This window comes from Salvelinus alpinus, chromosome 26 (genome assembly GCF_045679555.1).
Source record: "Salvelinus alpinus chromosome 26, SLU_Salpinus.1, whole genome shotgun sequence".
Taxonomy (NCBI): domain Eukaryota; kingdom Metazoa; phylum Chordata; class Actinopteri; order Salmoniformes; family Salmonidae; genus Salvelinus; species Salvelinus alpinus.
Genome location: NC_092111.1, coordinates 10,443,892 through 10,471,367, shown reverse-complemented (window position 1 = coordinate 10,471,367; position 27,476 = coordinate 10,443,892). Strand labels below are relative to the sequence as shown.

General features: G+C 43.8%; 1 protein-coding gene across 6 annotated transcripts in view; it reads left to right on the top strand.

Moving 5' to 3' along the window:
• Positions 1-421: 421 nt before the first annotated feature.
• The window catches only part of LOC139554670 (collagen alpha-2(XI) chain-like), a 46,401-nt gene continuing 19,346 nt past the window's right edge, over positions 422-27,476 (top strand). Inside the window, exons 1-19 of one of the 6 annotated variants that reach the window (XM_071367682.1) lie at positions 422-1,266; positions 11,710-11,871; positions 12,795-13,005; positions 13,710-13,872; positions 14,757-14,879; positions 18,893-20,101; positions 21,879-21,998; positions 23,480-23,683; positions 24,622-24,675; positions 24,894-24,935; positions 25,033-25,095; positions 25,228-25,302; positions 25,512-25,598; positions 25,836-25,892; positions 26,077-26,130; positions 26,364-26,417; positions 26,742-26,795; positions 27,088-27,141; positions 27,405-27,458. In XM_071367682.1, the coding sequence (XP_071223783.1) occupies positions 1,149-1,266; positions 11,710-11,871; positions 12,795-13,005; positions 13,710-13,872; positions 14,757-14,879; positions 18,893-20,101; positions 21,879-21,998; positions 23,480-23,683; positions 24,622-24,675; positions 24,894-24,935; positions 25,033-25,095; positions 25,228-25,302; positions 25,512-25,598; positions 25,836-25,892; positions 26,077-26,130; positions 26,364-26,417; positions 26,742-26,795; positions 27,088-27,141; positions 27,405-27,458 (2,958 nt within the window). In that variant the 5' untranslated portion in view covers positions 422-1,148. The remainder of the gene's footprint in view (positions 1,267-11,709; positions 11,872-12,794; positions 13,006-13,709; positions 13,873-14,756; positions 14,880-18,892; positions 20,102-21,878; positions 21,999-23,479; positions 23,684-24,621; positions 24,676-24,893; positions 24,936-25,032; positions 25,096-25,227; positions 25,303-25,511; positions 25,599-25,835; positions 25,893-26,076; positions 26,131-26,363; positions 26,418-26,741; positions 26,796-27,087; positions 27,142-27,404; positions 27,459-27,476) is intronic. The other 5 variants (XM_071367683.1, XM_071367685.1, XM_071367684.1 and 2 more) reach the window with 5 other exon arrangements.

The following is a 27,476-nucleotide window of genomic DNA, read 5'->3' as shown; positions in this document are numbered from 1 at the left end:
GGTCAATTCAGCGGATCGATTGCTATTCAATGTTTTTAATAAAAAGGAACTGACCCCAACTCTGAACCCTAACCCTGTCATATCTAGCCCACTCATGTAAACCCGAATGAAAATTGATGCATTCAAGTTATGATCATGAGAAATGTGCCTGCTCTAAAATTAACATCCTCACTGTCGCACCTGGGTAGCTTCTGACGCCACGTGGGACTGACCAATCAGACCTTAAAGGAGTACGGGAACGCTCGAAGGCATTTTAATATGGGCGTGGATTACATTCGTTTGCGAGTTCGGACGGCGAACTGATTGGCTGCGGCAACTCCTATACAGATTTACACTGTCCAGCTCTTTTATTGGGATATACCGGGACAGAAAAAAATCAGTTTGACAGACAGACAGACGCTCATATTTTAAAAAGCGAGCATATGCCTGGAAAGAGCGCAACACAGTGCCACGGATACTAAGACAAGGATGGAAATTAGGAAATAGAGAGAAGGTGCCCATAATAAGAAGACAGTGACAGGTTTACATTCAGGATTATGCATGGTTCCCTTAGGCAATAATAATAACCCACATGCAATAGAAACATAGCCTAGTAAGGGGTGAATATTTATTATAAACGTTCCATTTATCGCATGCTCTCTTCCTCTCGCAACTCTACATTTTTCTCACACGTCTGCCTCGCGCGTAATTGCTCACAATCTCTCCCTCCCTCCTTCCCTTCTGCCACTCAGTCATTCACCCACTCTCTCTCTCCGTACGCACACACGCGCTCTCTCACTTTTCGTGGGAGAAAGTAGGAAGGGGGAGAGAGAACGAGAGAGAAAGGAGAGGGAGTGAATTCAGGTCTCTCTCTGCTCTCTCCGCTGTGGGCACTCATATCCACTCCGCTGACTCAATGGGGCTTTAGCACTTGGAATATAACATCAAATATTTATTGATCGTACCCCTTTTACTATTTAAATGTTGTACATAGCATAGGTAGATATAGGTAACTTATTAAATAAGCGTTAAGAAGAGGTAAAATACGTTGTTTTTTTTGCCTCACAGAAGGTCCAGTCGAAATTCTCTTCCACTGTCTTTCTGTGAGAGACGATATCTAATTTGAACATATCCGATCTTAAAGTCCAGCGTCAAACAACTACAAAACAATGGATATTCGAGATTGCCCTTTTCGGAAGAAGCGGAGACCATGGCGCGTGGACCTTTCCTCTTTTGCCTTGGTAACTCTGGTGCTCGCGCTGTGCCAACTACCCGTGGCTCGAGCAGGTAAGATGCCTTTTCTTTTGAATAATTACGCTGAGCGTTCCAGTGAGACTTTGCAGCTAAATAATTGTCTGAAATGCGATGTAAATTGTACCAAATCTCCGAATTGTCAAGCACTGACTGCCCGCACCGTGCGTATTTGCTTTTGAAAAGTAATGTTGCTTGACAGTATTTCCTATGATTGTAGCCTAGGTTTATAGGTGACCCGTGGTGCTTTACTGCTAGCCTACATTACTCCAAAACAGTACAGGGAACAGGGTTTCTAATTCATTTAATGTTCTACTGAAATAATATTTTGACGTTTTCATGGGTTTGTATCTCTCCTTCCTCAAGAGGTCGTGGTGAAAGACGCTGCCCTGACAGGTGTCAGTCAGTTCCCCATTGCATTTAGCCCAACAGCTCAACCATTCCAGATATTTAGACGATTTCTGTGGAAGTTGTGAATGTAATGTTTTCTTCTACATTTGACAATAGTTGTAAAAGATAATGGCTTTGTTAGATGAATTAAGTGACGTTTTGGAGCTCGTGCGCCATTGCGCATGGACGCGCATTCATTCCAGACGGGGCCATGGGATAGGACGGTGCGTTTAGCAGCCAAAGTTATACTGAGATACTTTACCAAGAGAGTTCACGTCTGATTTATCGTTCTCTTTACCTGTATATTTCTTGCTACTGGATGTAGGCCTGTGCGTACGTGGATATACAGTGGCAAAGTCAGAGTAATGACTGTGGACATTTTATGGGGACTTGATTAGATGTTTACCAGTTCACCCCGTGCACCCGCCCCTGCCCATCACTGTCACCTCTCATCACTCTCTCTCTTTGTGAGGAGGGTTTTGCACTAGGAATGGATGTTAGTACTGTGACAATAGAGACAGGTTTTTTTTGTGTTCCATCCTGTCTTTAGGCCTACTTGTGAAAGCCTTTAACTTACATTGTTTGACATTGGTCGCCTCTATTGTTTTTTTGAAGTTTCAAAAAATAGTTACCATTGTTTTTATGAAGTTACTGTATCATGATTGAATCATATTATTGATTTATATGATGCTTTTTAACAAGAAACAGTTTAAAGCGAACAGAAGTTTGTGCTTAATAATAGCCTAATTGACAATAGCCGATCAATAATTTGAATTAGACGATTAACAATTACGCTTTTATAATCAATTGTCATTATGATTACAATACTTTTAATTTATATATGGATGACGTTTTATTTTAAGCTTCAACAGCGTCAATGCGTAATTGTTTTTCGAAGAATTTGGTGTCAAGAATGTCTTCAAGGCTGGATGGTAATTCCGTGACTGACCACTAGATTATAACATGCGCATTTGGATCTTTCACGTTATTTTTAACACAGTGGTACCATTCATTCCCTCAACTCTACAAGCTATGCTCTTAGTTAAATATGACTTCTATAGGATTAAACTTGTATTAATTATTTATTTATTCAGTTGAACATTGGTAACTAATGACACACTTGACCAATTTGAAAAGGCCTACAATTGAACCATTTAAGGTGACACCTTATTATACTAATACCATAGGCACTCATATAATTGTATTATAACATAACAATAATATCCTACAGTTTTATATAGCAATTGCAAATTGAGCTTTATCCCAAATGTATGAGGCCCACGTAAAAAGAGCACTGCTTGTAGTGCCTGTATGGGAAACCTCTTGCAAGATATTGGCAATGTAATATATTAATATAGGCTATACTTCCAAAATACTTTGTTGTTCTCTTCGGGTGCGACATTGGATAAATGCGACTTTATTCTGCGGTTTTGGTTAATTATGCTTTAATGGCATAGGCGTTCTGGTGGGAATAGATGCTAGTGTGTACGGATGGGGGTTTCTAAAGAAATGTGTGCGCTCTACTGTGTTCTTTGGCTCGAGTTCCTATTTCAGATTGCAGAGCCGATTGCAATTTCCCGTCGTCTGACTCCTGTATGTGTTTCGGAGGAGGAAGTCTGAACATTTTTGCTTTTTATGACTAGGTTATTATACGGGAGTGTGCGCTTCTGCGAGACCGAGTGGAAGAGAGAGAAGGGTGTGGAGAGTGAACGTATAAGTGTCTCCGAGTGTATGTTCGCTTTAACAGTTTTGTGTATATGCGGCGGTGAAACCTATGGATTGTTTCATTTTGGGTGTGGAAGTGCCCCTTTAAAATGAATGTGCGCCTCTGTGTCTAACACCTCGGACTGTTTTTCTGACGTTATGAACGTTATGGAGTGCGCTTGCATAAATGCATCAGATCATTTTAAAGTTCAGAAGTGATTTCTCTTTATTATAGTTCAAACTTAACGAGCAGTATATGAATCCATAGAATATTATCTTATTTCCGTAGTTGGGTGCCCTGCGTGCGCACTCGTGCGTTATTGCGCGGGTGTGAACTTGCGCACATCAGTACGACAAGACAGTATCTAAACGTTCCTTCAAACCCCTGCTACTGCCCATGCTACAGCGTGATAGCTCCTTGGTTTATGACGTTCACAGATGACATGTGGATATGGGCTACAAACTAAAGACTAAACAGGTCCCCACCCAGGCAATGAAAGCCCGAATTAGAGGCGGACTGTGCTGTGGCTCCCTCAGAAAGTCTGCCCCCACGGTTTGTTCTCATCCCGCTGGGAAAAAGAGAGTGTGCATATTATAGCATGACACACACAGAGGGTCAAAGGAATGAAAGCAGGGTTTTGTAAATGAACAAAATAGGTCGGCAATATTTTCTTAACATGGATATTCCTTAACCTCATTTCAAAGAACAGTCTCACTTATTCTAACCAAAACACCCTCCCTCACTTACACCCTCTTTCCCCTGCGCTCTCTCACTCGTTCTCCCCTAGCAGTCACAGAGGTAGTGAATAGAGCCACTGTGTGGTCGAGCAGTAGGGCCCTGGCTATTTGTCCTCAGCCTATGCCACAGGCATGCTTTTTGGTGTATGTAAGTGTGAGTATGTATCTATGTGAACTGGATCCCTGAACTGATGTCCCCGTGATTTTCCCTTGTCTTGTCTTTTTTCACATGTCCTGTGGGATTAATTATTCCCATATTTATTGTTCTCTCTCACTCCCTCCACCTCTCTCTCTCTCTCACTCCCTCCCTCCCTCCACCTCTCTCTCGCTCTCTCTCTCTCTCTCACTCTCTCCACCTCCCTCCCTCCCTCCCTTTCTTTCTTTCTTTCTTTCTTTCTTTCTTTCTTTCTTTCTTTCTTTCTCTCTCTCTCTCTCTCTCTCTCTCTCTCTCTCTCTCTCTCTCTCTCTCTCTCTCTCTCTCTCTCTCTCTCTCTCACACTCTCTTCCCCTCTCCTTCTTTCTCTCCTTCATCTTGGCATGTGTGTTGCTTTTGTCCAGTTCCATGTTGTCTCTGAAGTTGAGCAGTACCATAGCTACTTTAGCTGCCTCCAACAGTTAGCAGCAGTGGTGGAGAGCTCATCAGACCAGCACACTAGATAGCAGATACTGTTCAGTCACAAGGGCCTAGTGTTAGTGTACCACTTATCATGAGAGGTGTCCGTCTCCTCTATTCACTTATCATGAGAGGTGTCCGTCTCCTCTATTCACTTATCATGAGAGTTGAGGAGTGGTGTATGGTGGGTCAAGAACCATCAATACAAAGGAAAACCAAAGGGGCATCCAAGCATCCACGATGGGTCATGAACCGACACCCCCGGTTGCCCACATCCCACTCTGCACACCCGGAGATAGACTTTTGGCTTGGCCCAGACTGCGGTCGTACTGTAGATGTGAAACATGCACAACCGAAGGCCCTAACTGCATATCAACCGTGTAAAGCTGTAAATCTGAAATCTTGCCGTGTTAAAAAGGGCCTAACTAGTTCATGCCACTGCCAACCATAAATGTCATAGTCACGTTTCAGACTAACCGCAGTAGCCCATCAGACTAGGGCCCATCAGACTAGAGCCCATCAGACTAGAGGCTCTTTCAGCGCTCTGCTTTTGAGGGAGGTGATTTGGGTTTTGCGAGAGAGATAGTTAGACATCTTCAAGCGGTTTTCTGAAAATTGACATGCCAGAGCATAATCATACACTGTCAGCCTAGGCCTCATGTTCCTGGTAAACCAGTCACTGTTATTTTCCTGGTTGTAGGAAGTGTGTGTAGGCGTGTCCGGAAACTTAGATGGGTACTTTTACATGTAGATTTGTATCAATTATTTCAGACAGGCAATATTTTATACATTTGAAGGCATCAGCTGTCCATGAGTGGACATGCATGAGATGTAAGACTATAAATTGCATATAAATAGCATTCTGTTATTTCAGTCTTACTCAGGAACTGAACTGAAGTTATAATTTATGGTCCTAGTCATCTAGAATTCTCTTCATTTTATGAGCACGGTAAATGTTTTAGAGACCAGTGATTTCCACATTGTATGGTTGCAGAGCCCCCGGCGCAAGAGAGTCAGACGGCTCTTTGGCTGCTTGTATGGTCTATGCAACCGCTGCCCCCTTCATATAACATAGTGGGCCATTTAGAGATGAAAAACCATCGCCTGCCATCATCTCCCCACCTCAAATGATGTTCCAATTCAAGGTAGTGCTCACCTATAAAGATTTCAGAATGTTGGGTATTCTGAAGGGTATTTCCAGGCTCGGATGGAACGTCGCCAAGTGCCTCCACAAACAATGATGATGATACCTTATTGTTCTGTAATCTGCATCGTTCCGCAGCACTATTTAACGAGCCTGACTTAGTCACCATTCCTAGGCTCAGTGGTAAATAGGCTGGAAGCTCTTCGGTATACTTTGCTTAGGCCTCAGTCTGGTTTGATTTCACTGTTTTCCAGTCAGACTCCTTCCTGGTTGGGCAGAGTGCTGTAAAGCTACATGGCAGCTATGCTGCATTAAAAAGTGCCAACACAGTTTGTTGTATATCTGTATATGGCATTGAATTTAGACGTTTAGGCCTACATGTAAAACAGAGTTGTGGAGCACCTGGTTATGATGTGGGACTATTTAAGCCATGTGTTTAACATGGAAGGGCACTAACTTGTTACTCCCTGAGTTGGATTCTTGCTTGCGCTTCTGTTGGATACTAGGCCTAACTGCCAAGAAGACGTGCAGTATCTTAGCCTTCCAACTATGCCTCAGTTAAGATTCTTTATTTGCCACTGGCTGTTTGGGCTGTACGCTTTAGTAAGGCATCAAAGCCTCTCACATTGAGGCCTAGTGGTCCTATAGAGACCTTGTGGTCCACGTATCCTCCCTTATGGCTAGTCCTATCCACGGCCCAACTGAGTCACTGACTGAACTGAACCACATGCCTCACGGTCCACGTTGGCACTCTGCAGTAGAACTGCCAATCGGGGATTGGCCTACTTTTGTAGCATAGGGCAATGGTTAGGTTTAAATCTTCCTAGCCTGGTTAAACCAGACTAAACACTACACTCTAAGTAAAACATTAGTGAACGTAGCACTCAGTCTGGTTTAACCAGGCTGTAGTTAACCCACCTCCTCATTGACTTTATAATGTAAAGAATGAACTGTGATTCACTGCTGTCCACCATACTGTCCTGCTTGTCTCATCCTACCATTCACTTATCATTGCTTGAGGGTACGATCCCTTGCATAGGAGAACGAGTGCTTTCCTGTGGGTTTTCTACAGCATTGACCTGTGCACATTGACCTGTTGTGATCTTCTACTCTGCCTCATGTTTTTGAGGCTGCAGGTCTAGGACAACAACAAACAATGCAACCGTTACGAGGTTAGGCCTGAGCTGTAGTCACGGGCTACGATAGATTGTGCGATCATGTGATCCGGTGTCTTGTGATGTCTCTGTCAATCAAAACACATTTGGAGATATTCATAACCATGTTAGGACTAGACATTGAGGTGTGTTAGCTAGGCTTTCTGAAAACGTCCTTTTTACTGAGCTCTGTATGTACATGTCAAACGACAAGTGTATTCTTACATTATATGATATGGCGAGGTTTCATCAGTGGTTTTGTGGAATGTTTGATGGTTAGAAGTCGTTCGAAGTTTCTCGACTTGAGGTTGAGTTCGTCAATCTTCAGTAGTCTCTTGTACTTACCCCAGGCAACCCTTCCAAACATCTTACCTCACTTTGAAGTTGTGCATTCTTTCATATTAAGTCCTAATTGTATATAAATATATATATCATATGCCTCAATAGCTCATTTTTATAGTGTGGGTGGTTATAATGGATTTTCTGTCTGTGTACATGGAGGATTATAAATACATTATAACTATAGAGAATACTGATGTAAATTATAGGCCTCCAGTCTGAGCTGAACACATGCCTTACTATTGCAGAGAGAGAGAGAGAGAGAGCGATAGAACGAAAGAGAACGAAAGAGAGGAAATTGAGGACAAACTTGGTTTTGGTCTGGATTCTTGCCTTTTTTAAAGTGTTGTGTGTTCTCCAATCATCTCCCATCTCCTCTATGTTTTAGCCGTTTTCACTTCCTGTTTTAGTCTCCTTCTCATTCCATCCTGTCTGCAACACTTTCATGTTGTCCCTCCCTGTTTTTCTCTCTGTCTCTCTCTAACAATGTCAGCTTTGTGTGACAGTGAAGGTGAGAGGTGAGGGGGTCAAGGTGTCAGGTGGTGTGCCTGTCTGGTATTTGGCGCCACTGTACAAGGATGCCCCTGAAGAAAGAGTGAAAGGTGCGAGGGTGGAGGCGGGAAACGCGAGGTTACCCACGGGGTGAAGTGAAGAAAGCTCCTCAGCACTGATTCTCATTCTCCTTGTTTAACGTTGGACAGTGTTACAAAAGCTCTGCAGTTTTATTGGGCACCAGTGCACCAGTCTATAGGCTCATCTGGAGCGTGACGGCTCTGGTGTGCAGTGGTCTCACAGCACTCTGTTTAGTGTGTGTGTGTGTGTGTGTGTGTGTGTGTGTGTGTGTGTGTGTGTGTGTGTGTGTGTGTGTGTGTGTGTGTGTGTGTGTGTGTGTGTGTGTGTGTGTGTGTGTGTGTGTGTGTGTGTGTGTGTGTGTGTGTGTGTCTAGTCACCTAGTCTCCTCCAACAGTGTCTGTTCACAGTCTCTGTGTTTGGACAGTTTGTGTTTGGACAACAGGGTTGTGTGTTTCACTCGGTTGGTTTTGGGTCAGTTAGCTGTTTTATGTTCAAATATGTATTGGCCTGGATGTATGGACTCAGTGTTTAAACTGTGATCAGTTATGGCCACAATATATCGTTTGTATATTAATGTTAATTATACATCTGGAAAGAATTGTGGGTGAAATAAACCATGGAAGTGCAGATAGAAATGTAATGAATAGAGCTAACAGGAGACCTTATTCTACCTGACAGACAATCACATCTGCTCTCCTCAGTACTTTTCTATCTGAGCGTTCTGTAACGTCTGACCCTCTTGAACAGGCTCCTGTTCTGACAGCTGTCAGGAGAGTTCTGTGTCTGACCTGGCCCCATCTAGTGGTCAATTAAGTTAATTACATTAAAGCAGCTGTGCCACTCCTATTTGTTTACATTACATTACACTACATTTTCCAATGGTCTTACATTTAGGATTGTTTTGATTGGGCTTAGTGCTATATGTGAAAACGTTTTGTTGATGATAATAAGGCCTACATATAAAAGGCTCCAAGAACAATGTCTAACATCCTGGTGGATAATGGATGGAACATACTACACAATAGTACTACTGTATGTTGGCTATTTGCATGAAATATATAGATAGCCTAGTTCAATTTCTATGTGATTGGTTAATGTGATTTCATCATTACTGTAGCTCACTGCTGGGCTGCTGTGAATAAAGCAACGTGAGGGATAAAAGAATGATTATCATTTACAGTACAGGGCGTTTACTCCTTTTACACACCCGGTACTCCCCTTTAAGACACGGTGTACAGGGTGGTCTCTACTCTGTGATCAAATGTGTGACTTAAAGGAGAGGGAGACAGGAGAAAGAAAGTGGGCAAAGAGAGAGAGAGGTGGCTTGTCTACCCCCGGCTGGCTCCATATTTGTCCCGCGTGTATGTTTTTTTTGTGGGTGTGTGTTTGTCATTTTATTCGTTCGTCCTCCTCTCCCAAGACCTCCTGGCAGGAAGGGCTCATTGAGCAGGGCAGCTGTGAGCAGGCCGAAACAGAGGTGCTCATTGTGTGTGTGATCCTGCGGTGGAATCTGATACAGTATCCAGCATCACAGGGCTGTGCTGTCTGCAGTTTCTCTCCTTCTCCCTCTCTCTTCCTTTCTTTCGCTCTCGTCCCTCTCGTCCTCTCTCTCTCTCTCTCTGTTTCTCTCTCTCTGTGTCTCTCTTTCTCTCTGTGTGTGTCTCTCTCTCTTCTTTCTACCCCCTTTCTCTCTCAATCCCCCCTCTCTTTCTCACTCTCTCTCTCTCCCTGTTTCTACCCCCTTCTCTCTCTTCCTCTCCCTCTCTCCCCCCTGTCTTGTTCTCCAGGTTACTGTTTTGGAGAGTTAATGGGGCATTACAATATCACTCTCTCTCTCTCTCTCTGTTTATAAAGAATTCCCTCTCTCATAGACCCTTGCCCCGTCCTCATCCCTCTCTCTGTCTCTCAGAGTTAGTGTGCTGGTAATAGACTGTGGTCACGATTCTCTGAGTCAATATTAACGCACCATTTGAGAGTTCCCCAAATATTGTCACCTGAGGCCTTCAAACTGGTTGTTAACTCTGGGTGTCACCTAAACACAATGAGCCTGGATTGGATCATTGTGCTAAAAATGATGTAATACCGTATGTTCTAATTCAGTGGTATTTACACTACAATACAGAGTACAGACTTTCCTATGGGAATAATCGTACCATATCGTTACATATGACTGTGATCTTTCAGTTAATCAAAAGGTACATTACTGTGATTGCTTTTCTCTGGGAATAACTGGGAGTAACCATAATACATATGGCTTACTGTTTTTCATTGTAATGGCGACATTAAAGCAAAGATGTCATTTGAATTCATATTAAAGGTCTGCGGTAATTCAGTCATTCCCATAATTCCTGCCTTTAAAACGCTTGACTGGCATCCTAAGGATATTAGGACTAGTGTCGCTGCAGGTCGCACGATAAATTCATCTTTGCCACCCCACTAACAGTATAGAAAAACCCACCTAGCATCTCGAACACAGACAGGGCAGCCAAGACCAACTCTGAAAAATAATACAACTTAGAGAAAAGACCATCCACTGAAACATAGTGAAGAAAGATGGGAGTACCTGGCTTCCTTAGGCTGCACACGGGTGTCTTGTTGGAGTGTCCAGGAACTTTGTCACATTCCTGAACCAACCAAGGGCCCCATTCCGGCTAAATTGGTAACTGGGTGGAGTCAAAATTATTCTTCCTGCTCGGTAATAGAGTATGTTTTGAAGTAATACTTGCTCTGTTGAGTACATGAATTCAAGCATGCCTTCTCGCATCGCAAGAAGTTGTTTTACTTATCGCTGGAACTCTGTTTCCTGGTTTGATTGAGTAAAGCTATAGCATTCCACATCTTATCCAACCCAAGTCTTACTTGGGCAGAACAGACCAGTTTCCTGGATCCAGATCTTAGCTAAAATGCACGCTCAATTGAGAATCCCCATTTGAAAGGGATTTTTTGTTGCTGCCCAGAAGTAGGTTTAATGTGGGCCTGGGAAACCTGCCCTGAGGAGTCAGCCGATTGGTTCAGCCAAGCAAAGTATGAGGGACAGTCATTATACCCTGATGAAGACAGCGTGCCTGTCGAAACGTCGGTATTTCAATTATTGCATCTTGAGCTCCTAGAGTGTGCGGCTCTGCCTTTCATTTTCAAGTGTTCTACTCCGCTAGCCAGCACCTCGCCTCAACAGGTGTGCGTTTCTTTCGCCTTCAGATTGACAGACAGTCATACCTGGTCTGGAGGCAGGATGTGAGATTGGCGGTGATGTCAGCGATGGGTGTATTCTGTTTGCACAGGCTTCCATGACTCAGCACTATCACATATATGGCGCTTGTTATATTTGCTTGACAGACACTGGTCGAATAGAGTAGGCTGTTCCTGGGGTTAGATGGAGTGTAGAAGATGGTGGACTTGGCATGGGGACTTTCTATTACCGTGAAAGTTTACAGCAATAATTATGTCTGTGATACTTGGAGTGTAACTTTAGGATACAGGCCTAATATTGAATCTACAAATCTAACTGGAATGGTTATTGTCCATGGTGGTGGGTCTCAGACCAAGGTATATACAGAAACTATTGTGATATGTCAAATCAAGTCAAATGTTTTTTGTCACATACACATGGTAAGCAGATGTTAATGCGAGTGTAGCGAAATGCTTGTGCTTCTAGTTCCGACCGTGTAGTAATATCTAACAAGTAATCTAACCTAACAATTCCACAACAACTACCTTATACACACAAGTGTAAAGGAATGAATAAGAATATGTACATAAAAATATATGAATGAGCGATGGTTTTTCAATCTATTAAACCTCTCTCGCTCGCCGTCTCTCCTCAGATCCAGTGGATGTGTTGCGGATGCTGCAGCTGCCCTCTCTCCCCGAGGGGGTGCGGAAGGTTCCAGGCTTCTGCACCTCCCGCCGTGCCGGCACCGCTGACCATGCCTACCGCATCTCCAAGAAGGCCCAGATCTCTGCCCCTACCAATCAACTCTTCTCAGGTACCTCTATATTCATGTCTAACTGGGTCATGTACATTAGGCACCAAACGGATGAAAACAAACTGAAACAGTGATGGACTGCCTGTACTTTCCCAATAAGAAACGTTCATTTTCGTTTTCCGTTGCAAAACATTTAAAACGTCTTCCGATGCGTGCGCTAATGAACACGACCCAGGCCTCAAATGAACTAAAGCTACAACATACCTCATCCCTCAGGTTGACTTGGAAAGATGTGGTCGACATAACCTGTAAATAGGATGGATTGCTGAAATAATGGAAACAGACTGGGGCGTACAATTCATGCCTCGTGCGTTCGGTGAATAAATTTTTTGTAATGTGTCATGATTGCTATTTGTGTCTCTTTTTTGTGTTTCTTTTCATTGTTGTTCAGTTTTAGGGTTTATTTTCATCTTACAATTACCTTAAGGAGGTTAGTTGGACCATAACTTTGCAGCTTTAGTGCTAGATTGCTTTTGCGTTAGGCATATCATTATTTCGTGCAAGAGCATGTGAAATGTAAATGCCTTTGGAAGAGCCTGAACACATTAAGCAACTAACTACCGTCTGAGACCCTGAAGCGCGTTAGGATTGTAAGTAGCACTTCAGTGGATGAAAGATATCCTGAAAAGTCAAAACGCTCATTTAAGCTTTTTTGTTTGTTTGGGTTCTCGATTTCTCTACACCCACCTGTCTGTTCACACTTCAATCCTTCAAACCCTCGCTTTTACATTCAAATAAAACATGCAACTGTCTACTCTTAGACAGCCCTAACTCTAATTTGAATTTCATCACATCTCATTAATCGTCTGCCCAGCCACTGTATCTAATATCCTTCTTCCCCCAATGCCTCCCTTTCTCCCCTTTCTTCTTTATTCCTCCTCTTTTCTTCTCTTCATGCCTCCTCCTCCCCCCGTCTCCTCCAGGTCGTTTCCCAGAGAACTTCTCCATCATGGCTCTGGTCAAGGCCCATGCGGGCCTCCAGGCCTTCCTGTTGTCCATCTACAGTGAGCAGGGTGTCCAGCAGCTGGGTGTGGAGCTGGGACGCTCCCCTGTCTTCCTGTACGAGGACCAGACCGGCAGGCCCGCGCCCGAGGACTACCCCCTCTTCAGCGGCGTCAACCTGGCCGACGGCAAGTCAGTAACAACGCGTCCCGCGGCTCTGTGTTTGTGTGTGTGTGTGTGTGTGTGTGTGTGTGTGTGTGTGTGTGTGTGTGTTTTTGTGGGGGGGGGGGGGGGGGGGGGGTTCCATGCATGGTTGTTTTTGTTTCATACACATGTTTCATACAAATGACATCATCTTCTTCATTAGTCAGATTTTGTAGGGTTGTTCTGAGATTTGACTCATTTTCCCTCAGTGTCCCAGAATAGTGGTTTTCAAACCTCTCCACAAGGACTCCCAGACATTTCACAATTTTGTTGTAGCCCTGAACTCAGTCACTGATTCAACTTATCAATGGCTTGATAGTTAGTTGACAAGTCAAACTTTGGTATGTTAGCTCTGGGATAGTTTAAATGTGTGGATCGGCCAGGGGTCCCAGAGGAGAAGTTTGAAAACCCCTGTCCCAGAACAGGTTTCAATCGTGTGAAGTCCCATAAGTCTTACACACACACACGCACACGCACGCGCACACACGTGCACACACACACACACACACACACACACACACACACACACACACACACACACACACACACACACACACACACACACACACACACACACACACACACACACACACACACACATATATAACTTAAACTGTGTACATTGGAGTTTCCTTTAAGCAACCCCCTCCAACATATTACACAGTTGTGCTTTACCTCTTCCCTGCCTGTAGGTGGCACCGCATCGCTATCTCCGTGTCGAAGAAGAACGTCACCCTGCTCCTGGACTGTAAGAAGCGCATGACCAGGGCCCTGCCCCGCAGCAAAAACCCTGTGGTGGACACCAAGGGCATCACCGTGTTCGGAGCACGCCTGCTGGACGAGGAGGTCTTCCAGGTCAGAGGTCACACATGCAGGCACTAGTCCCCAGTGCCATAGAGCTAAACACTGAGTATACAGAACATTAGGAACAATCTTCCTAATATTGAGTTGCACCCCCTTGAGTTGCCCTCAGAACAGCCTCAATACGTCGGGTCATGGAGTCTACAAGGTGTCGAAAGTGTTCCACAAGGATGCTGGCCCATGTTGACTCCAATGCTTCCCACAGTTGTGTCAAGTTGGCTGGATATCGTTTGGGTGGTGGACCATTCTTGATACACACGGGAAACTGTTGAGCATGAAAAACCCAGCAGCGTTGCAGTTCTTGACACAAAACGGTGCGCCTGGCACCTACTACCATACCCCGTATAAAGGCACTTAAATATTTTGTCTTGCCCATTCACCCTCTGAATGGCACACATACAGTATCGATGTTCGAAGAATTAAAAATCATTATTTAACCTCTCTCCTCCCCTTCATCTATGCTGATTGAAGTGGATTTAACAAGTGACATCAATAAGGGATCGTAGCTTTCACCTGGTCAGTCTGTCATGGAAAGAGCAGGTGTTCCTAATGTTTTGTACACTCAGTATATATGACACTAATGCCATAGAGATATACGTGTCCTAATATTATTAGATTGCTTCCTTTTCCGTCTGTTGTAGTGGTAGCATTTTTATTGAGGTGTTCAATCTGCTTCACTAAATAGGCTACCATGTTATGTCATTACGGGGCGGCAGAGTAGCCTAGTGGTTAGAGCGTTGGACTTGTAACCGAAAGGTTGCAAGTTCAAATCCTTAAGCTGACAAAGTACAACTCTGCTTTCAGCTCAGGAACTGATTCCAATTCAATTACGTTGCCTTTCAACAAGGTTTTCTGTTTGTTTTCTAATTCCCACACAGGGTGATATCCAACAGCTGCTAATCGCATCCAACCCTCAGGCTGCTTATGACTTCTGTGAACACTACAGCCCTGACTGTGACTCCCCTCTACCCAAAACCCAGTCCCAGGACCCCAACACATACGTGAGTAACACAACAAAACACCACATACACTGAACAGTAACCTGGAAGTGAATTAGGATTCACCATTACACCGCTAAGTCACAGCGTTCTTTGAAAGTACCACTCAATATCAATGCAACTCACTTCACTACAGTCTATCTATGCAGTCCAGCTACTTCAAGCATCACAACCACAGCATAAAACAACTTCGTCCCACACAAGTTCATGCAACAGAACACATTATAGCATATTGCAGTACAATACCGCCATCCTAAACCCAATATTCACTGATATGGTGGCATGTCCACACAAACTCCTCTGCTCACTAAAGGCAGTGAGGCCTCGTCATCCCCAGACATCGACAGCTCCAGGAAGTCATCAAAGTGCTGCTCTGTCCTCTCGCATTGTGAATTTGTATCTATCCACTTTCCACCTCACCTACGTGTGTTCTGAGGGAATTAAATGAAAGGAGAGCCCTTTGTTTACCACCACAAACCATACACAATAGAAACAGTGCTGTTGTACTTCAGTAATACAGGCAAACTGATGAGAAACGGAGCAAAAGTCAAGTCATGTCAAATGTAGTTTTTCATTTGTTTGGGTTTGTTGAAATCCTGATGCAAGACTTATTGCAATAAAGACACACACGCATTGAATCAGAGTTGATTTGAACTCAACTTGAATAAAATGTTTTTTTTAGAACAAAATGGAAGACAGAGAGGTTGGGGAAAGAGGATGATACAATCAGACTGCTTCTCTACTCTTCGTCATTTCATTTCATGACTATGGAGAAAGTATCGCTTTGGATGCACCAATCCCAGAAGTTTTAGAGATGCTACTGAAATGAGTGCTGTTGAATGAATATAAATCGGCGTGGTTTTATTCATTTGCGTTTGTTTTCTCATTCATCTAGACTCTCCATGTGTCTCCATTACAAGCGCTCCAGACATTAATCGACACATGGAGTCCTAATGAATCGTAAAACATTGCTTTTATTTACTTCTCCAATCAATGCACTCATCCCCACCATATTTCCCCCCTCCCTCTCTCCTTTCATGCATTCCTCTCCACCCCCTCTACCTTTCTCTCCCTTTCAAACTCACCCTTCGCCCCTCCTGTCCTTCATTCCACTGCCTCCATTCCTCTGCCTGTACGACCCTCTTGCCCACACCCCCATCTCTCTCAGTACTTTGATGAGGAGCAAGATGACCATGAGTACCTCTATTATTATGGGGAAACAACAGACCCCCCCCCCCCCAACCAGGGGGCCCCACTCAACAGGTCAAGAGGGAGGAAGAGAATCAAAATAGAGGGAAATGAGGGAGAGATAGAGGCACAGAGAAAGAGGTATGAAGGCAAATATATACGTTTCAGGCTCAGTACATGAAAATAGAATGACATCATTTTTGTACATCATTTTGTACATGTTTTGCAATGAGAGGGACTTGTTACTGTAAGAAATCCCTTATAGCATTGTGAAAGTTTAGGTCGCCATGCCTCTCTCCCTGTCACTCTATTTCCCATCTGTAATACTGTTGATGTCATTCTCATGATGTCATTCACACGACCACTCATCCTCTTACATCACCTCGTTTCACCTCACCTATCGCATTGAATTAACATTGTGTTATTGATGTTGCAGGAATGTAATTTACATGTTGTCATTGTGGTATATATGAGGATGTGTAGGTATGTTTACAACGTGGGGCACTGGGGGTTCAGGTACAGCACACACACTGCCCCTCTCTCCCTTATTCTCTGGCCACACTGCCGCTCTCTCCCTTATTCTCTGGCCACACTGCCGCTCTCTCCCTTATTCTCTGGCCACACTGCCCCTCTCTCCCTTATTCTCTGGCCACACTGCCCATCTCTCCCTTATTCTCTGGCCACACTGCCCCTCTCTCCCTTATTCTCTGGCCACACTGCCGCTCTCTCCCTTATTCTCTGGCCACACTGCCCATCTCTCCCTTATTCTCTGGCCACACTGCCCATCTCTCCCTTATTCTCTGGCCACACTGCCCCTCTCTCCCTTATTCTCTGGCCACACTGCCCCTCTCTCCCTTATTCTCTGGCCACACTGCCGCTCTCTCCCTTATTCTCTGGCCACACTGCCGCTCTCTCCCTTATTCTCTGGCCACACTGCCCCTCTCTCCCTTATTCTCTGGCCACACTGCCCATCTCTCCCTTATTCTCTGGCCACACTGCCCCTCTCTCCCTTATTCTCTGGCCACACTGCCGCTCTCTCCCTTATTCTCTGGCCACACTGCCCATCTCTCCCTTATTCTCTGGCCACACTGCCCATCTCTCCCTTATTCTCTGGCCACACTGCCCCTCTCTCCCTTATTCTCTGGCCACACTGTCCCTCTCTTCTTTATTCTCTGGCCACACTGCCCCTCTCTCCCTTATTCTCTGGCCACACTGCCCCTCTCTTCTTTATTCTCTGGCCACACTGCCCCTCTCTTCTTTATTCTCTGGCCACACTGCCCCTCTCTCCCTTATTCTCTGGCCACACTGCCCCTCTCTTCCTTATTCTCTGGCCACACTGCCCCTCTCTCCCTTATTCTCTGGCCACACTGGGCTGGACCAACTGTCAAGAGAAGGAAGGAAAATTAATGAATACAAAACAATGGGCGATATATTTTGATATCCTTATTTGCAGTTGCTCATATGATTATTACCCTCAACTTGGAAATAACAACTTAATGCAGTACATGTTTTGTGCCAAAATAAACATTAAAGGTAGACTCAGTGATAGCGTCATATCACTGGGTCTGAGTCTCAGTTTAAGCAAATTCTTATGACAAAACAGTAGAGCATTTGTATAAAATGACTAGTTGAGGATGGGGAAGGATTATTCAACTCAGACAGCAGTGGGTGAGAAAGGGCTGCTATGCATCAGGTGTGTCTGCATTAACATATCATTGGCATGTCTGATTCATTATGGGATTAACAACTGCACTTCTGCTTGTCGTATGTTTAAAGGTAATCGCATGCGTCCACATATTTGACTGTGTTATCGGGTCTACCTGTCTTTTGGTCAATTTAAGGTATCAATGAGTCTGTCTGTGAGTCTAAATATGCCCCTGTCTGCCCATTTGTCTGTCAATCTCTCTGTGTCTCGGTTTCACTGCCTGTCTAAATACTTGTGTTTGTTAATGTCCCTTTTTTATGATATTTGATCCCTTAGTTGTCAATATCTCATTATGTATAATATACATGTTTCCCATAGCATGTCCAATGAGCTATTCTCTACATATATGCATACAAACTGTACATATTTTTGTATTTGCCTTTAATTTGAATATATCTGTTCCCATCTGTGTATTTTCTTCATCTAGTTAAGATCAGATCACGCCCCAGTAAAACTAACTTTTGTGCAGTGCTGCTGCTTCTCTGTGGCTATGAGCTCACCGCTCTCTTGCAGTTGGACGGCTCAGTGCATCAGAGGCTTCTCAGTGTGTCCTTGGCTACAGCTTTACCTGACTGTTATATCCCCAGTGCCTCTGCCAGCCACAGGTTCCAGTTTTCATTAGCACAGAGATGCTGCTTTTTTAATATGGAGAATGGCATTACTGGAGAGATCAGCATCCATTGCACCGTACGTGCTGAGTATTAGGCTACACACTGTATTAAATTGACTGCCAAAAGATCATTCTACACTGACCCCTGTTGTAATTTGAGTGTTGTCATTGGCAAATAACTACATCCCTACCTTGTTCCGATTAGTCAAGGTTTCAATTGGCTATAAAATGCTTACTTCCCATCTTTCCTGTGCTACATTGACACAAAGTATTTTTAAAGGTGCGCACTTTCTGCTGTATCCAGTAATGCCAGAACAGTCTCAGTAAATCACCCAAAAGCCTAAGCCATCTTTAAATCACTGTGTCTCAAAACATCCACCCTTGTCTTTCCCTCTCCATCTATCCATCCCTTGTTCCTTCACCCCCTCCCACCCCCAATGTATCTCTCTACCTCTCCTCTCTCAACACCCACACAAACTACAACACAACACAACCAATATGCATAAACAACAGAAGGATGCCAATGGCAATGCTGACAAACGCAAACCTGTAGTGGTTAAGGCAGATAAACCTGTAGTAGTTAAGGCTGCAAAACCTGTAGTAGTTAAGGCTGCAAAACCTGTAGTAGTTAAGGCTGCAAAACCTGTAGTAGTTAAGGCGGCAAAACCTGTAGTAGTTAAGGCGGCAAAACCTGTAGTAGTTAAGGCGGGAAAACCTGTAGTAAAGGCGGCAAAACCTGTAGTAGTTAAAGCGGCAAAACCTGCCCCCTCCAAACCTGCGAAAGCAGAGATTGCCAGGCTTGAGGCCAAAGCTGCCGCACCTGCCACAGCCAAACTAGCTAAAACCAAACCTGCTGCCGCCAAGCCCACCAAAGCCAAGCCTTCCCCGGCCAAACAAGCCAAAGCCAAACCAACTGCAATTGAAGTCCTCCTGGCCAAGATCAAACCCACTGCAGTCACACCAGTGGCCAAGCCCACACCTGCCACAAAAAATGGCGGTGAAAAAAAAGTCAATGGCAAACCTGTAGTAGAGAAGAAACTAAATGGTAATTCCAAGGTCAATGGCAATGCCAAACCTGTAGTTGAGAAGAAACTAAATGGTAATTCCAAGGTCAATGGCAATGCCAAACCTGTAGTAGGGAAGAAACTAAATGGTAATTCCAAGGTCAATGGCAATGCCAAACCTGTAGTAGAGAAGAAACTAAATGGTAATTCCAAGGTCAATGGCAATGCCAAACCTGTAGTTGAGAAGAAAGTAAAAGGTGAGGCCAAAGTTAATGGCAACGGTAAAACTGCTGAGGATAAGAAAGTTAATGGTAATGGAAAAAGCGGCAGTTACAAAAAAGCTAATGGCAATGGTGTAGAAGCAGCAAAACCTGAAACCACTAAAGCCCGGCCAGAAAAAAAAGTCACTAAAGTTAAAATAGAAAACACTGTGGTCACCAAAGTGAAACCAGCAAAACCAGAAACCGAAGTCAAAGTTAAAGTAGTAAAAACTGAGATCACTAAAGCCAAACCAACAGTGTCAGTTGTCATCAAAGTTCCTCCCTTCAAACCTGCACCAAAGAAAGAGCTGCCAGAGAAAACCAAGGTGGTGCTTGATGTAAATAACATCAAATCGATGACCAAAAAAATGCCTCCCTTTGGCAAGACTGCACTCAGTGGCACCGTCGTCCCTGTGCCGGAAAAACCAAAGAAGAAACAGGGCAACGGTTATCAACAGGTACAAACAAAGAGCCCATGGTGGCAGTCCAGTGCTGTATCTTCCACCTATCCCTTCTGGGGACCAGGTCGTTCTCCATCCAGATTTTACTGCAAATGTCCATCAACAAGCAGACTTGTAGTGTCTGCTTAAAATTGATAATAGTTTTAGTGCCAAGTTTTAGGTGTAAGAGTTTTTTTAATTTTTTAGATACTTTTGATGTGCAGATAATATTTTTTTTATACAACGATACATACCTTCACCATGGGTATATTACTTACATAGATTACAGTAGTACTAAAAAGCTGTGACTTATCTGTTTCAAATTCATATCTATATAATAACTACCTGATTTATACTTGTTGTCTAAATTATACATATCATTTACCAATCTTGGATTTACCATCTATAAAGCTAAAACTGCACAGTTTGACGGTTTTGTGACTGCAATGCTTTTTCAACTGAACCACCAACCACTATAGAAGTTAGTGTAAAACCTAGGTGGTGGACTACCTGGACCTCAGAAAGGAAGTTGGCCCATACCAACCTGGACCCTCTCTTCCGTTTATATATCTATATGATGGTGAGAACCTATATGATATAGCGGTGTAACAGACTGTCATATTGAAGCATGGCTATCTGTACAGTCTCCTCTCCGTTTCCTTACAAACTCCCCTTCAAAGCTCCTGAAACTCAGAATCTGTTCTCAACGTTCACACAAGGCCTGTTGTCTTTTTTTAAATCATGAAATAATAACGAGTGGTGCACTAATCAAGTGAACGAGCTGTGTGCATGTCTTTCTTACACAGAAAATTGAAGACAGAAAACATATATACCCACACAACCGCACAACAACATGTTTCCCATTTCTCTCTGTCTTTTCTTCTCTCAAAACGTGTGTTCTCTCAAAGAGTCGTCTTTGTCCTGATCATATTTGAATGAAATATGAATGAAGCAGTCTCACGGAAACTAAGCACGCTAAACATGCTTTGGTATCAGTTCAACTTCATTAAGTGTACACCGTAGACCTCTGGCTCGATTACTATTCACATGGGTGAGTATGTTAATGTAATGAAGCTCTAAGATGGTTTCTCAACAGAGAAGGTGAAATGTCAAAACCATGTGTATTACAATTCTCAGATAAGTGCACACTGATTGAAAAACGAGTAAGTATTTAGTCATTACGAATACCTCTGGAAATAGTTGAACTTGTTCTGTGAGGCTGCTTTTTGTGGGACAAACTTTTTCCCGTGTCTTTGGTTAAAGTCTGTCCCACTTCACAGAGGATACCAAACAAAATATGCATCCACTATTAATAACAGTGATCATCGATTCTCACCAGGATTTGTCAAGTTTAGGCCTTCTCTAACCTTCTGACATCGGCAGAAGAGCAGACTTGGCCTAATGAACCTGTCATGGCATTGTGGCTTTCTTTTTACAGTCAAAATTGTTCAGGGAATTCAAGAAAGACATTTTAGCATGGACAGTTGATCTCGATGATTTCCTAAATCTTGCGGATGGCAACATTTATAGTCGTCAAGATTTTGTAACTGCTAAAATGTCTTTCTAACTCAAAGTGAATTTTCTACACTTTGAAAACATGTTTTGCCAGAGAACTATTTGGCAAAACTCGTTGTTTGTCTTTTTACCTGACAAACATCCCCTGTAATGTGTCTCATCCTTTCTTGAAACATATCAGTCATGATCCTGACCATCTTTAAGCTAACCACCCTTTCTCATTCAAACCTGCCTACCTCCAACTTGGTCCCCCCCACCTCTTCTTGAACTGACCAATCAGGATGTAGAAACTGCAAATTCTGAGGCTGGCCACACCCCTACAGAGTCGGATTATTATTATGAGGAGGCGGTCCTACAGCCAGAGAGTGAGGTGATTGGACAAGAAGTGACCACTGGCCAGGTAAACCGCACGTAGCGAAACAGTGGGAGAAGGCCAACGATATCACACTAGTTCAAAAGACTCCCCAGCTAAAGTTAATACACATATTCATTATTAGTTACTATTATATACTTCCTATAATTTCTATGTGGAGGTGAGCCCAGCCATCCAGTAGTTTAACAAACTAGTGTATCAAGTTGTCACGTACTATAACAATCCTAACCAAAAATTGCCCCCATTGCTATGAGACATGCCACACTTTTTCAAAGAGGAATGCACCACATTCATTTTGGCCTATCAAACATTTTCACGTGGCTCTCATTTTCCCTAAACCCAAGATCATTTGTAGTTCTCATATCAAGATTCTATTTGATAACACATTTCGTCTTGAAATGAGAACAAAAATCTTGAGAAAATGGGAGTCGCATAAGAATGTTTGATACACACAACAAAGGAATGGATGTCATGCATTCTTGTTTGACAGCATATCTAACTGCATTTTGAGAGTGAATTATAGTGGCTATCCTCAGCCCTATCAGCCTGAATGTGTGATTCTTTCCTCACAGTTCTGTCGTATGTCCTCTTTATTTTATAGGAATATTTGTTTTATTGTTATCTTCAAAGAAATGGTAAATCATTGAAAAAAATTCATTTGAATTAGATTTTTTTTTTTCTTTTTAGAAATAAATAGGTTACTTTATTTCAATAGCCATCATTCTATTCAGTCATGTGTATCTATATAACCAATGTCGGACCTTTTACAACATGTTTTACATAACCAGCAGTGGTAAGTTGAATAGAAAAAAGAACGTATTAATAGCTTTGCAAAATAGCAGCAGCTTTTGTTTTCACAAAGTGGGGTGCTTCACCTCGTTCCTGTGTGTTTGTGTCAGTGAGTCTTATAAACTAAACTATTAAACTGTATGACCTATTAGGGTATTGCTAGCCCACAATTATTCTACTTTCTTTTCTGTCACTCAATCATTAGACACAAACACACAAGCTGGTGAAAAACCATAAAATCTTTTGTGGAAACATGCCATTATTATAAGCTTAAGAATCAACACAAGTATGCCTACATGTGTAAGAGATGATGGCCCCAGAAAGACCAGAAGGCCCTTAATGAATTCATGAAGCCTTAAGCTTTCCATGCTTTGGTGAGGAAATTACCTGAAGAACTGGCTGTTCTTTTGATGTCCACCAGGTGTCACTATGCTCTATGTCCCTTTGTCAGTGTATGTGTTTCGCAAAAGGTAAGACTTACTACGCTCTCTGCCGTCTCCTTTTCTCCCGGTATCTCTCTGCTTCTTCATCTGTCATTCACTGTCATCCTTTTCCTTCTATTGACATTACTGTCACTTTACTTTTCATCAATATCTTGGATTTCTTTTCTATCATCCTCTTCGTCTTCCTCTCTTTCTCTTACTATCCCTTCTCTCTTTCTCTATCTCTCCTCTTTTTCTCTCTTTTGGCACCTCCATTCCGTCATCGCTCTGCCCCAGGTGGAGGGAACGTTGGTGGCAGAGGAGGTAGAGTTGGCCAAGGCAGGGGGTGAGGTCGAGGCCTTTACTGAGGAGTATGTGACTGGAGACCTGGGCATGAAGGAATACGATTATTCCTACAAGGACTACAACGAGCCCCTGCCCGAGGGAGAGACCGAGGGCAACATGGGCCCCGCCCTGTCTGCTGTGAGAGACGAGGGAGGCGTAAGTCACTCCGCTTCCACTAAGTCTTCATTTCAATTCTAACAGGAATTGAAATATGATTTGTGTATACTGGGTGTATACTCTAGTTAGTATGCATACACAAAGAGGTACTAAAGGCGCAGCAAATGATCTGGCTCGGATCTCATTTGTTTTTAATGCCTCTCTATGTGTATGGCTTGATTTGGACTTGCTATTAAGCTTGAGGTTATAGGTCGCCCCGAGGGAAGGATTCCCTGAAGACTTTTTAGTGAGAAAAGTTGGCGCCCAACGAGGGGCTGGACTTACTTACATGATTTGTTTCTACACTTAGACACTGTGGTCTCTTTAGACTACTCTTACGATTACAATACTTCAGACATAAAAACAGGTGAACTTTATTGCTTGTACAACCTTGTAAAAAGCTATATTTTAGGCAGTCATTTTATGATTCAAACCCACTCTGTTCGTTTTGCCTTTAGTAGTAAAGACCACGGTATATATTCTGTCTGCACTGAATGTATCTCTCATGAATACTATGTTGGTATTATCAACCCAGCACACATCATTTGCAGGTATGTTTCCTGTAACTTGATTACGATCCATTCATTTATTCAGTTTGATAAGGAGCTACAAAATGTTCTATGTAACGGTGCCATTGAGAAATGGTTAACCCATTAAATAGTCCCCTTGCTTTTACAAACAAACGCTACAACACCTCATTTCTCCAAGGCCGTGCCATAGAACAATTTTGAGCTACCTTTGGGTCACGTGTGAATCCACTGTCTTCATGTTGTTGCTTTTATGACTATTTCCCACCTCTATGATTATTTCTACCTTACTCTGTTGGCTGCACGTCATGCCGACAGGTTTGACAAAAGCTCTTGGTTGAGTGTGTGTCGGGTCTGTAAGCATATGCATTGACTGTGCTGTATTGTGGGTTACATGTGTGTTTTCCTCAGGCCTCAGTGAGTGCCGTAAAAGGCGAGAAGGGAGAGCCTGCTGTCCTTGAGCCTGTGAGTTGCCATTCATGTTGTTGTTTAGTTATATTAGCTACTCCTGTGCACTGTGACCTCCTCATCTACAGGGGGCACCACCACAGTCAGTAGTCAACATAAGCTTCACAAGAAGCAGTTTAGAGTTCCATTGGGATTTCTATGGACAGAATTAGCAACGTCTAACATTGAAATGCTACCACTATCTCACACTCTCCATGTTTTTGCATTCTTCACAGGGTATGTTGATTGAGGGACCTCCGGGACCAGAGGGACAGGCAGTAAGTGCATTTCATCCGCCTCTTTCTACTGAATTGTGTCTTAATAGAACACCTTTATTTACCCTACTCATCCCACCATCCTCTTCTTCTCTCTTAGGGTCTCCCCGGACCTAATGGCCCATCTGGCCCTCCTGGCTCTGTCGGTGATTCTGGCGAGAGGGTGAGTCTTAATCTTATATTTATATCTGTGGTTCTGATGAAGTTCTATTTCCTATACGGTTTGTCTGTGGTTGAGATTCTAGTTGTCTTGTTGTAGAGGCTGACTGTGCTGTGCTGGTTTCTCCTCCTGTAGGGCCTCCCTGGAAAGGCTGGTATCGCTGGTGCCGATGGTGTGCCAGGCCCCCCTGGAACGTCCGTCATGCTGCCCGTGAGTGCCCTCCTGTCAATCGTCTCCAAGACCCACCCTTACATCACTTCTTGACCTCTGTTTCTGACCCTCTCCTTCTCTCACTCTCTGTTTTCTCTCATCGACCTTCGACCCTCCCTCCCATGCTCCACCTCAGTATGTTTACTCCTCCTATTAGGACAATGGGTTGAAGATGATGTATTTGGTGACCATTTTTCCCCTCTCTGTAGTTCCGTTTCGGAAGCAGTGGAGGTGACAAGGGTCCCATGGTCTCAGCGCAGGAGGCCCAGGCTCAGGCCATTCTGTCTCAGGCCAGGGTGAGTGACGAGAGTTTAACACTGTCCGTCCCACTGGTTTATCACACAGCTTTAGCGCGCTCGACAAAACACCCCAATTGATTTAACAAACACAACATCAGGACAACATGCAGGTTGAACGCAATCTCTTTCGGGCAGTGTTCTTAAGCGGTTCTCATGTTGTTCTTCAGCATGTGTTCAAAAATGGTCTGAGTAATGGGTAAGTGCTGACATCTCGTTGTTTCTCCTTTCTCTTAGCTGGCTCTGAAGGGACCACCCGGACCAATGGGCTACACTGGACGCACAGGACCCCTGGTGTGTACCGTCACCCTTCCTCCATCGCATTTCCCTCATTCCCAATCTGACGACGTATCAGAATATTGACCATGTATGGATGGTCCCCAGATCGTCAAGGAGATGAAGGAAACAGAGTGGCTGGGCTATTTGATTGACGTCTGTGTGTTTCTCCGCAGTAATGATTGTTTCTGTTCTATCTCAGGGTACCCCTGGAAGTTCTGGTCTGAAGGGTGAAGGTGGGGATCATGGACCTCAGGTAAAGAGATATCCCAGAACCACGTCCGTGGACCTCTTTCCCTATGTCTGTCTCTGACCACAGACTGGCTTTATGTAGGTTCCTTTATACCACAGTAGTGCTGGTCAGTTCCAAAGAGACGGTTGATTTTCCTCAACTGAAATGTAGTAGTAGAGACTATTTCTCTATATGTGTTTATGATTGATACTCAATTCAGACAGGCATTCATCACAGACATCTATTTTGTTCTTCAGGGCCCCAGAGGACCACAGGGTTTGAGCGGACCTCCCGGCAAATCAGGAAGAAGGGTAAGTGAGCGCCATCGGATCCCCGCGACTGTCTTTATGGATGCGTCTGAAATGGCAACCTATTCCGTATGCGCCCTGGTCAAAAGTAGTACACTATATAGGGAATAGGGTTCTATAGGGCTCTGGTCAAAAGTAGTGCACTATATAGGGAATAATGCGCCATTTGGGATGCCCTCTATGACTACATTCCATTGTTAATACGAGCATACTGCTTGTATGCATGCCAATACATTACTTCACGCTAAGTGGTATGCTATGTCTACAGCCATGCAGATTAGATTCTGTGACAAAAGATGTGAGCGCCGTGGTTCCCTCTCTCCTCAGGGTCGTGCTGGAGCTGATGGAGCCAGAGGCATGCCAGGAGAGGGTGGGCCTAAGGTAAGCTCTCAGCTGCTAGTTTTGTTGTAAACATAATTTGTGTCTTTTCCTTCCCAGTTCTGTTCTATGATCACGTGTTTCTCTGAAACTGTCCGTATGGTCAGCACTTTGCATGTGTGCTGCTTTTTAAACATTGTTCAGGTCACATTTATATCTTTCCGTTCTCAGTGTGGATTTTATGTGATGCTCAGACTTCCAACTGCATCTCGAACGTGCCACAGTATTGTGTTGTTGCTACTGTGTTCTAATCCGTTTTCTCCGCCACCTCACACGATGTGTCTGTCTCTGGCAGGGTGACCGCGGTTTCGATGGCCTGCCTGGATTGCCTGGGGACAAAGGACACAGGGTGAGTTCAAGGTCAAAGGTCAACACAGTACACCACCAGAGAAATATAGTAGAGGAATCATCAAAGAGAGGTTGATTATCAAATGAAAGGAAATCGATTGGGAAAACCAACCGACTCGGTCTGGATCTATTGTGACTCAAGATTATGAACCAGGAAGGAGGATCCTGTCCAATCAAATCAAAGGAAACAGAGTGAAATAGAAGTGTGGTTAAGCATGCTGTTGTTTTAGTTGTTTTCCCTCCCTCTCTGTTCCACCATTCTAGGGTGATACCGGAGGATTGGGACCCCACGGAGGTCCTGGAGAGGACGGAGAGAGGGTAAGTAGTTTGGCGAAA